The sequence below is a fragment of the Cyprinodon tularosa genome, unplaced genomic scaffold (genome assembly GCF_016077235.1).
Source record: "Cyprinodon tularosa strain WSP-4 unplaced genomic scaffold, ASM1607723v1 ctg12, whole genome shotgun sequence".
In the NCBI taxonomy this organism is placed as follows: Eukaryota; Metazoa; Chordata; class Actinopteri; order Cyprinodontiformes; family Cyprinodontidae; genus Cyprinodon; species Cyprinodon tularosa.
The window spans coordinates 3,180,060-3,192,132 of record NW_024038003.1 but is presented as its reverse complement, the minus strand read 5'-3'; the positions used below and the strand labels follow the sequence as shown (position 1 = coordinate 3,192,132).

Below are 12,073 nucleotides of genomic sequence, written 5' to 3'. Positions count from 1 at the left end.
ACATAACTTTAAGTGGGGATGGAGTGCATTTTTAAATTTTCATGCCATTTCACACAAGGCTCGCATTATTTGTTGCAAAATAGTTAATGTTAGTCTAATCTGATTATCAACATGGGCTGTTCCTGCAGAGTTTAGCTAAATCTGACAGGTTTTTTTTTGTAATGTTAGGAAATAATTATTTTTTGCATTACTTTTGGCCTCATTATGCTAGTGGCTTTTGTGTAAAAAAAATACTATGTACCCCTGACTTCAGTCACAGAAACAGATCTGTGTCATTACATTTCACACCCCAGAGAAATGGGAAACACTTATAGAAATCTAACAATTTTAAACCATAAAGAATAAATAATGTTATTAATGGCGCTTCAAAGGATTTTTTTAGGGGTCCCAAATAATGCCACCATAATTATTTCAACTTTTTATATATATATGGCTGCAAATGGTGGTTACAACCTTATTACACATCTTTATCAGGAGTGCCATCACAATTGTCTGCATTCTAAACCTAAGCTAAAATAAGTAAGCAAATCCCAGTTCACACTATGTCCAGGAGTCCCTCATGTTTTATTGCACAATAACCCAAACTTTCCAGGGGGGGATGAAGCAGGAAGACTACAGTAACACAAAATACTTTTAGTATACATTGATTGACATCTCAAAGCACATTTCTCTTTTGCTTTTGCTGAGCACCCACCTGGTCTCAAACCATGCATCACTATTTTTTGCAGGGTATTCAATCTCTCCAATCTAAACACAGTTTTTTTCTTATTTTCAAAACCTGCATTTCTTGTAGCTTTGAAGATACTACCATGGATAATTGCTAGGCCGCTCAGTTCATGAGTGATGCATTTACACGTGGAGTGAGTCTATTTCCTAATGACAATAGAAGAGACATCATCCAATTAGAGTATAAACACCTTATCATGCCTTCAATAATTTTTCATGGGTCATTTAGTGTTATTTCACAAAATACAAGTTCTGGTATCCCCTCTTGAAACGTGTGACAAATGCACTGTGGCTCCCTTTAATGACCAAGGAGGGACACGATTTAATGTTTTCTAAAGAAACCGTAGCGTAAAACCTTTACCTGGAAAGTTAATGCTTAAGATTGTAGACGGGGGACAGTTGTCCTCTACTTGTCAAACAAACAAACAAAAAAGGAGTATTCACAGCTAGACTTTGTCAATCTTCTTTGCTTAGATCCCCATCCTTGCAGACTACTGTTCGTCCACGGTTCAAAACCAGTTAAATACATTGTGCAGGGGCATTATAAGGGAATTATAGGTAGTGAATACGTCTCTTATTATACTGTAGTAGCATGCTGAATCAGTTATATCCTGCTACATTAGCTTGTGTCTTAGTATTTCATAAGTTTCTGCCACTTACATAAAAATTCAGGCTGGTTAGTCCATTCTTTGTGTCAATTTCTTCACATCCCAGTACTGGTGGATACACAGTTTTACCTGACATGACTCTGAAATCTGTTCTTTCCAAATCCACTTTTGTGGTCAGCCAATATTTAGTCGTCTTTTTTTTGTTGTTTTGTTTTTTTTAAATCAAGCGCTTTAACAAAAAAATCATGAGGAGAAAGCAGCTCTTTCCCTTCAGGATCGTCAATATGAAGTGCAAAAGTTCAATATTACTATGATTAAACTTGTTTTTAGAGAGTGCTTGATTTGCATTATCTCCCCCCTCCCAGCCGACGCTCTGCACTCATACAATGGTTTCGTCAGTCATTTTCTTGGTCGACTTTGTCGGCACCGAACGCTGGGTGGTGTGCGCCCCCTTCATGTCGGGCATGAGCAGGCGCACTTTCTGATTGGTCCTCCTCCACTCCGAATAAAGCTGACAGTGATACCGAAATGACACCTGAGTGGGGTGACAAACAGGAAAGGAGAGGGAAGAAAAAGAGTGTCAATAAAACTGAAAGAATGTTAGAGACAAAGCACGGTGGATGTAACAGATGACAATTTGGAGACTGAAAAAGAAAAAGGCTCTTTTGTTCCAAGGAATTTATTGCTGCACTTTCCACTGTTCCTTTTAGTTGTTTGCATAGATTCACAGTAGAGCCTTTTTCACTTTTAAATAACACCCAGATAATATGAAGAAAAAAATGTCTGATCCCACTCAGCTATGAAATTCTGTTCAGGCATGTAGATTCTCTGAAGCTTCCAGCAAACTGCTCTGTGCAATGAATAACAACATGCAGATAAAGTCCTTCTATCCTCCCATATCATGCTTAGAGTTGCCAAAAAAAACACTGAATAGCAGTTTTCAGAACAGAAAAACCTTTAATGTATCCTACAGGGTTGTAAAATCCCAACATAAAGCTGTGGAAAACTATAGTTAAAGGATTTCTTTTTTTCAAAACAAAGCTTTAATCAGATCGGCAGCTAAGATGCCTTTACTGACTAAAGCCCCATTTACACCGGACTTTTAAACTGCCGAGAATGGTCTGAGCACGGTAACTGAGATAAATGTTTAGAGAAATGGTTATACTCCCGCAGCAGTTTTTCGCAGTGAGCTTGTCGGAGATACTTTTGATTTATGCTCAATATTAAAGGGTGGTCTATGCTATGTTATTCCACGCCACAACGCAAGAGGGACAATCACGAACTAGCTGTGGGTTTAGATACGGCGATGAGGACATGGGGGAAAGTTTGTGCGACAACGGAGGGACATGAGTGCGAAAAAGAGCGGGGATCCAGGTGGAAACAGGGTCCCTGCTAGGGTTGGGAATTTATTTGATTTTCACGTATCCGATTACCGTATCGATTCTGTGAAACAATGAACTTGGTAAGTACACAGTGACATCTGTCTACCTTCGCCTAGGTCATTCTATTTCTGCCTGCCTCGGCGAAAACAGAAGGCAGTGAATGGGAGCTGCCAGCCTCTCAGCCAGCCAAGCTACCCGTCTCGTCAGTTATCTAAATCTAATGTAGAAGGCATCCGTTTAATGAAAAAGCATTACTGTACAATTTTGGGAAATAAACTCATCTCCCCCTGATTTAAATAAAGGAGGATCACCTTTCTCTCGGTCCCTGAACTGCGGATCAACTTTGTAGCATGTTTAATAACACAAAAGAGAGGTTTGACACTGGTTTATTTCCAGAAATGGCATATGACTTACTAGGAACCACATTAAGCACAGCTAGTGATATAAAACTAGCTACTTACCACCAGAGTTACCTTCCATGCTGGTCGTAACTTTAGCTTTTCTCCGGAAGCATCAAAAACACGGCATTTGTTAAAATGTATGCCATGTTGTGTGTGCAGGGGTTTCTGCATGTTGGATGCATTTCCTCCCGTGGATGTAATTGCCACTTTGCAATGATTGCAAAGTGCCTTGTTGCCATCTTTCTCCTCCTTAAAATGAAGCCAATCTTTCGATCACTTTCACCTCCTTTGTTTTGCTTTTCTAGACTTACGCCTGGTTACGCCGTACTGAATGTTGTGTGCGTAACTGGCGTAAAAAAACGTCACGCAAGACATGCTGCGCAGAGATCTGCTCTGGTGCTGCCTTTTATCGTTAAGAGAATCGTTAAGCGAGGTGCCAAACGGTGCCATGGAATTGGAACACACGGAACCAGTTCTGAACCGGAACCGGTTTTCAATTCCTATCCCTAGTCTCAGCGTTATCGCCCACCTCACTCTACTAGCTGGTCCATCTTCATTAGTCGTTTTCCACAATGGTGATCATACAAACAAAACAAGCCGGTAAGGTATCAAACAGGAAATGCACGTAGTGTGGACCACTTATTGGAGCTGAGGAACCGTGCTAGTGTGACGTGTAAACGGCCGTGAGAACCAAGATCGGCACGGTTATATGATCCAAGCTCGGTCCGAACTTGGCACGTTTCAGGGCTGTAAAAATGGAACAGAACCCTAAATGGTGTAATACAAAACTCTTGCTTTTTAGGGAGAGAGTATGAACTAAGCAACTCTTTAAAGTTTGTGATGTACAAAACACAACAACACATGAAAAGGGGGATCTGTTCAGATACATTTAAGAACCCCGGCCCAAATGTTAAATACTGCATGCAGCAGAAGACTAACCCAACGCACAGCGCCCTGTAACAAACCTGGAGTTGCGTCATCAAGCTCTATGGAATGTTTTGGACAACAAAGACAGGAAAGCTGTTGAGAGTGGATGGGAGGATGGCTGGACCTGAGCTCTGATCAGAGGTTAAGAGTCCAATACAACTCTGACCATGAGCAAACTGAGAAAAAAACTGAAATACATCCAATAGAAAATATTTGGCAAAGCCTAAAGATATTCACAGATGTTTCCTTCCACTCTGAGTTTAAACCATTTGTCATAGAGTTCGATTTATAGTTCAAACCTATTGGGGAGATTCCCCAAAAGACTAAATTCCAGTAAAATGGGGCTCCTCACTGAGATGGATCATTTTCATACTATCTCTCGATTATGTGTGACTTTAAGAGGCTGTTTCACATAAAGTCCAAATGAAATACAATGAAGTCTGCTGTTATAGTGTGACAAAACGTGTAAAAGTTCAAGAGTTTTAAATAATATTGTGGTAATCAAGTATGTAGTTACCAGTGTCCAGAGGATGTAGATGGTGAAGAGGGCGATGGTCAGAGCGATAAGCCCAACAGCTTCAAGTCGGCTTTTCAGCTGCAGATGGTCCTGGGCCCCCCTGAGACACAACCACCCTGAGATAGCCGCCAGGGGTGTGATGAGAAGGAAGCAGGCCATGTCACACAGCAACGTGCGCTTCTCACTGCGAGGCCCGGGGTCCTTCAGCCACTGAGCAGGAAGATGAAGAGCTTATTGTAACTCAAGGTCAGCTGCTATTTGAGTAAACTCATACATCTGTTCCTAATAAATAATATGCACAAATTTCTGTGTGAAGACAACTAGTTACTAAAGTTCCGGAAAAGACCACTTTCTTAAAAACAACAACAAAAAAGAGATCTGAAACTCCCATCAGTACAGAATGGTCCCTCTAACCTGTGTCAGTGGCTGTGGCCTCCGTTCGATGGTGAACTCTGTGTGACAAAGTTCACAGTAGCTGGTGTTAGAGGAGGACAGCCACTTTTCTAGGCAGCTCTTGTGCACTTTTCCCAGAGTACCAGTGCAGTCGCAGGGTGAGAGCAGCGTCTCCCCTCCAGCTCCCTCATGACAAATTCGACACATCCCCACATCGCTGATTCCACATCCGGGACATTGCAGGAGGATAAAAAAAAAAAAATGATGTGAGCAACATTTTTGTGCTTTATTAGAGCCACATGTGAGCTTTACACTTACCTCTGCAAGCTCACAGCTTTGACAACAGTGGAAAGTGGGCGGCCATCTTTAGCCGTAACCTTGGCAACGTACTGGGCCTGTGTAGTAGAATCAGACTCCTCTGAATCCTTAGAGGCATTAGTCTCAGTGTTCCCAGAATAATCGCAAAGGGAGCCGGGGAGCTGGCAGCACCCTGACGAAGACATGGCTCATCTGGGGTGGAAGGAGTTGAAAATACTGGCAGAGGCGACGGTGGCTGATCCCAAAGTAGATGTGCAAGATGTGACGCCTCAATCTTCTCTGATCCACCTACAAGCAGAATCCCCAGGAGGACATTAACAACACAAAAGGCATGCATCACATTTAAAATATAAAAATTCAAATCAGGACCATTTGATCAAATGCTCCTGCTGCTCAGCTGCCATCATGTCATTAATCTTACGCTTTGAATTAAGCACTGAGAGCATTCGCCTTTTCCAAGATGGAGTCATTTTCCAACTTCAATATTCATCTTAAATAGGACTTGGGAGATAATTCTTGAATTGGAGTTCGTCTCTTACAGATATTTTAAGGCTGATATCAATTAACTTGACATCGGTGTAACTGATACCAGATTTGTGCTGCAAACATAAACACCACATGTTATCAAAGCATGGCTTTTGAATGAACAGATACAATAAAAAACAATTTGAATGTTGGAGCTGACCTAAGATAGCAAATGGGCTCAGACAACAGGTTCCTGCTGGACAGGTAAGCAAAATATTGTCTTAAATGCTGGCAGCCAAATGCAGCACTTAAAGTTCAGGAGGAATTAAGCTTGTAGCAATCACATTCAACAGAAAATACCAACATTTAGGTAGTATTGAACTATGATTACCTCTGTCAACAACATCAATTTATTATGTGCAAACAGCTACCTAACTACTATGGAGAGCCTTTTTATTCTAAATTAAATAAATACTGCCATGACATTCACAACATCTCCATGAAATAAATAAAATAAAAATGTCAAAATAATTGTTATCTTACTTTATTCTATTACATTTTGAGATTGTTTTATTTATTCAGAGATGTATTAATTACATAATTTCTTTGATTACTCACTTCATAATGGATTATTATTTTGTGACACTTATTTTGTAAAGCTAGTTTACATATTCAGCGACTTTAATTTTGATAACTCTGTTTTTCATTTAATGCCCTTTTATTTCATGTTCTTATATTCAAATAATGAGGCGGGGCTTTGCAGAAACTGAAGTACTGCAAGCACGATGACCAATTAGATTAAAGTATTCCTTCTTGCTGAACTCTGCTTGTTCCCGTTACTACCCAATCCATACCGGAAGCACGGTCCGTACCATCAGCTCATTTGCACATGTGCAAACAGATATTCATCCAGACTGTAATAAATAATGTAATTAAAGTACTAAAAGCACTTATTTTTATCATTAAAACGCAAAGAATACTTAGATACATATTTAAAAAAATACATTTTCTCAGCCAATTGGATACTTTTTACATTCATTCTGAGATAATCGGTCCAGCAAAATATGATTACACCGTTTGTATCTGCATTTTGGCTGTTTCTTTCTTTAAATTATGTATTGTATACCATACATTTAAAATGAAAGGAAAAATTAAACTCCGAAAAAAAAAACTAAAATTATACTAACTTATACTTAAATGAAAAGCAGAAAGAGTTTCTGAAGTAGCATTGGATCCCATTTCCGGGACAGATCTGGCACAGACGAGTAATATTTTTCTCTCAATAAGTTTGAGATGCTTCTGTTTTCAGACTTTGTAAATCAGTTAAAATAAATACAGAAAGATCAGAAGCATTGTTCAAAATGCAGCAAAAAATAAATAAAAAAATCTGCATTAATTCTTTTCTTTTTCTGTTAAGAGAAGCTACTTTCGAGCTGCTTTGTGTTTCACTCCTGCATCGCTGAACTCTTACAAGCGCCACCCAGCAGATAAAACTTGCCCCCTCAATTAAATATAACATGAATTAAAAGGAGCCTAAAATGAAGAAAGGAGTTAAAAAATAAAAATAAATTAGTTTTACAAAATAATAAAATATTACACAATTATGAACTATAATATGTAATTAATAGATCTTTAAATGAATAAAGAATATTGAAAAATAATAAAAAATAAATACGCTAAACATTATTTTAACATCTATTTTTAATTATTTCATGAGGATATTTATTTATTAAATGTAATATTTATTGACAATTTATCAATAGCAGTATTTATCTAATTTTGAATGAAATCGCTCTCCATAGACAAGACATTACTGCTTCAACCATCCCAGACTCTCATATAGTCTATGCTTTTTTTTTTCTTTTTTTTTTTAAACCTTAAATATGTAAGAGGATCAAATATGTGTGCAGGCGCCATCTAAGTCATTAGTACAAATTGTGTGTTAAGTATAATCAAGTTAAGTTAAGCCCAGCCCTTATTTTAGATTTCTTATTTCAGCTTTTGTGTGAGGAAAAAAAATCAGCTCTTGAAAAGAATAATAGTAGGCTTTATTGAAGTAGAACAGTAAATACCTACATCTCCCTTTAAAAAAGCTTTATTTTAGGATTTAACAGCTGAAATTTATATGCAAAAGCCTGGAAATCAGTTCCTTTTCTGTTCGATGTTCATTTGACATTTCTGTAAAAAGCAAAAAAACTGCAATGCTCTTTTAAAGGCTTCCTTAGATCAATATATTTTTTTACAAATCTTAAATAAAGACAGTATGAATTGTAATCTGTCAAATACTATACAACTGTACATGGAATGCCAACTTGCAATACCAAATCAGCACACATTAGAAAAATGGCATAAACATGCAATGTGCTCCTTAATCATTTTAATAAAATTTATGATTTATTTATTTTTAAATCCTTGTCAGCGTATTAAAAAATATATCCATCTAAATAGAACAAAAGGGCTAGAGTTAAAATTATAAAAAAGAAGTAACCAATGATCCGGGAGGTTTAATATGGACCACCTTGAATCACAAACACTGGAAAAAAGCTTCACTGGTGGTGACAGTTTTTGTTTTTCCATCAGATCCTGATAACTTTTATAGGGTGCTCGTGTCAGAGTCAAACTGTAAACCTGTAGTTTTCCTAAAATAACCTTCTAGTTCAAATACTCAACTCGTTAGCAGCTTTAGGACGTCAATGCGAAAACATTTGGTTATGATTAATGCTGAGCTAACCAGGGCAGCAGGATTTATTTCCTTTCGGTTCCACATACTGAAAACAAATCCTCCAGCTTTATCAACACACGGAAAGTGAAGAAAAATAAACAAATGTTTACATTTGAGGCTTTATTTCATGATTGGCCGATATAAATAACACACCCAGCACTAATTATGCTCAGCTGACAGGAGCTTGGCTGGTAATAACCGATAACACTATGTATACAGGAACGATAATACTACAGGCTGTAATTAGGCAACAGCTACAAAATTATCAGGAATTTGACGTTAAAATGAAAAAATATAAAATGCAAAGGTGGAAAATATGTCTAAATAGTAAGTGTACTTACCCAGTGACGGCCTGCCTTTTCTTCGCTTGGCCTTCAGATAACTGAACAGCCTAGCTACGATTTATGACACTAAAGCTAAGGCAAAGGTTGACGGTACGAGGGGATACAGAGGACCACCATACACATTGTATCCTCCCCATGTCGAGTTGTTTGGGTAACTCAGTTGGAGTCGTTCAGGAAAAGCGGATTAAAATCCATCCGTTTCAGCCAGAATCGCCAGACACAGCTAACGGGGCTAGCTGGCTAGCAACAGGCAAGTCTCGGCATCCCTCAGCTGTGGGCTGGTCATGTGACCCGGTGCTGCGTTCGAGATCATTTGCGTTGTCGGAAATTTTTTAATAATTATTATTACTATTATTTTTAGAAAACAATAATAATAATATTGCATTTCAAAATTAAATTAACCACAAAAAAGAAAAACGTTTTTCTCAGTCTAGATGTATTTAAAATGACAGCATATAGTAATTTTTGATAAGCCACAACATACATTTAATTCACAATTAACCTATGCGCAGTAAACATTTAGTTTTTTCATCGCAAAGCCGCTAGGTGGAAGCAATTAGCCAACTACTTAAGTGGAATTTACTGACACCTTGCTGTCAGTCATACTCAATAAATTAGCTACATAGTTCACATTTTCTAAATAACATAATACCTTTAAAAAAAAAGCATATATCAAACACTTTATTATCCAGCTCACATTAAATAAAATTAAATAAATTGGTGCTTTCATTATCTATAAGCAAAAATATAATCATAATTGACAGAAATAAAGTCTGGAAAACATCAGCCTTTTTTTTTTACTTAGTGACTGAGTGAGTGAAATAAGTGAACTTTTTAATAATATCTTAATTCATTAAATGTGGCTGTATATTTGTATATCTGATAGTCTTCATGGGTGTATGTAAAAGTGGATAAAACATCAGTTAACCGCTACTGTATGGAGATTGAGGAATGCAATAATTTATTTCACATGGACTGAATTGGTTTGTTTTAATCCAAATAAATGAAAAAAACATTTTTTTTCTAATTGTTTTGGGAATTCAGGCTGTATTTGACTGATAACCAGTGTGTTAAACAATTAAGAAAAAAAATGACAAAAAGTAGTAGAAATCCATAAGGAGGCAAATGCTTTTTCACAATGCAGGAACTAAGTACGATTTACACATGTATTTCAAGGGCTGAAATTTTAGATGATTATTTTAAATGCTATTATTTTCTTTCCAAACCATGTAGAAATTCTGCACAAAATAATGCAAATAAATCCTGCATGTATGTACATTCTGATTTTGCTTAAGGCGGGTGATTTTTCAGGTGGTTTTATGCAACAGTATCTATTTTTGGCGTGTCATTGAGCTGCATCTTTCTCAATACAACTTCTATTTCGGTTCATTTGAACTCAAATACAAACAAAGAAATGGACTTTAGTTGGACAGTTTGGATGCCTGACAATACTGGAAAAAAAAAGGTAATGATGGACACGCTAATGTGCCACATTGCATGCTTCTCATTAGTAGGAGCACACCTATCAATAGAGTCAAAGTCCAACACAAATCATGAGGTCCGGCAGCTCCACATGCATGGATATCATGGGACATGTGTTAGTGGACTTTAACTGGGACCACCATGGAAATGCATTGGCAAATCATTAACACAGCACAATCAGGATATTGTACAGATTAACTTTGGATTTTAACTTGTATGAAGAACCTATTTATTAAAAATATATGTAAAGCTTTTGTGATATTTCTTTTTATTCTGTTTGTTCATTGAATCGATTGTGAATTATTAAATAAAATTTATGTAACTTTAAAAAATCAACCAAACATAAGATTAAATTGTCATTACATAGCTACAATGTTAAAATTCATTGTGGGAATCTAGCTAAGAACATCTAACCCTAACATATTTTAAGTCTGGTATCTTATGTAAGAATTTAAGCATAACTGAATTAGGTAAATTAGGTAGTTAGTTTAGAAATATACTGCACTATATACTTTATTTTCTCTTTTTTTAACCAACTTAGAAGTTTCAATTCACGACAAAATATATAATCTCAGAAAACACAAAACATAATTTTTCATTTCATTTGTTGAATAAAGAAATCTGGTCAAACTTCTGTATTTGTCTGGTTCTGAGCCAGCAAACAGTCTCAATTTACACACTACCACCACCATCTTTTATAGTTTCTATGATTCTTTCTTTCTAAAATTTTGTGCTGATTTTATGGCAAATTGCTAGATACTGCAAGATCAGTCTCCAATCTCAGATTAGCAAATGTTTCTCTAAAAGGTTAATGCCAGGTAGACATATTTGGTCCTTAGTACTCATTAATGCTGTTATCTAAAACTAATTCCAAATAACAGAACTTTAACATGAACTTTGATTAACTGAGACAGGTGAGGCCTACAGTTAGATTTCTGGGTTCCTCCTTCATATCCTTAATGTGATGTTGATTCACTCCTAAAATATTGTCCTTTACTGGAAAGGTTCAGCGTTGTTCAATCTTTTCCATGTTTGTGGAGATAAGTTCTCACTGTGGTTTGCTGAAGTTTCAAAATCCCAGAAAACACTTAGTAACTTTTTTCAGGTTGATATCTGCATCTGGAGTTTTGTTCGCTTCTTTATTCATGATTTTTATTTTTTTTTTATTTTTTTATTCATAGATCAGAACACAATATGTTGCTTTTTGGGATATTTTAGCAAAATTCTTGTTGTCAGAAAGGGTCTATATAAGTAATTTCTAAGTACCTTAAGTATGTTAATCAATCCTTGGTGTGGTTGGTCAAACTAAACCAAGAAATGAGGTCAGCTATAGTTATCTTGTTATTTAACAGCGGGAATGAATACTTTGATGTGTGAAAGCAATACAAAAAATAGCACAAATCCAAAAAGTAAACTGATTTGGAGAGAAATGTAGAGTGAGTAAAAGCACAGATGGATTGCATAACTTATTCACAGCGTTTGGCTTTCAATAACATTTTAATTCAGGTGCTGGACCTCCATCCCGTGATCTTTTAAGCTCCATTCTCGTGAGGCAGTAATTGAGTTTACCTCATTATCTGATCGGCTCTTGTCATGTGCTGTTGATCTTATTATAGGAGTGTACAGTATATTTATCTTTATTACTCATTTGGTTTCATTTTTGACTTATTAAATGATGGATATGCATTTGTTGTCATTGCAATGTATGCAGCTTTTTTTTTATAAAACCCATACTGACCATTTTCAAACTTATATTGATTTGTCATCTTTTTTTAAAAATAAATTATC

General features: G+C 36.6%; 1 protein-coding gene across 1 annotated transcript; it reads right to left on the bottom strand.

The window, feature by feature from the left end:
• Positions 1 to 1,666: 1,666 nt before the first annotated feature.
• On the bottom strand, positions 1,667 to 9,081 carry LOC119774067 (E3 ubiquitin-protein ligase MARCHF2-like). The gene is made up of 5 exons (XM_038271374.1): positions 8,801 to 9,081; positions 5,273 to 5,560; positions 4,976 to 5,171; positions 4,562 to 4,771; positions 1,667 to 1,869 (listed from the first exon to the last, which is right to left on the bottom strand). The coding sequence occupies exons 2-5, from the start codon at positions 5,455 to 5,457 to the stop codon at positions 1,714 to 1,716; spliced, it is 747 nt and encodes a 248-aa protein (XP_038127302.1). The 5' UTR covers positions 5,458 to 5,560; positions 8,801 to 9,081; the 3' UTR covers positions 1,667 to 1,713.
• Between the last annotated feature and the right edge of the window lie 2,992 nt (positions 9,082 to 12,073).

Excerpts from the sequence above, each read along its gene's own strand:
- LOC119774067 (XM_038271374.1), bottom strand. The coding sequence starts at position 5,457 with ATGTCTTCGTCAGGGTGCTGCCAGCTCCCCGGCTCCCTTTGCGATTAT. Across the intron at positions 5,172-5,272 it reads AAAGCTGTGAGCTTGCAGAG|CGATGTGGGGATGTGTCGAA; the intron begins GTAAGTGTAAAG and ends ATGTGGAATCAG. Across the intron at positions 4,772-4,975 it reads GGCCACAGCCACTGACACAG|TGGCTGAAGGACCCCGGGCC; the intron begins GTTAGAGGGACC and ends CTTCCTGCTCAG.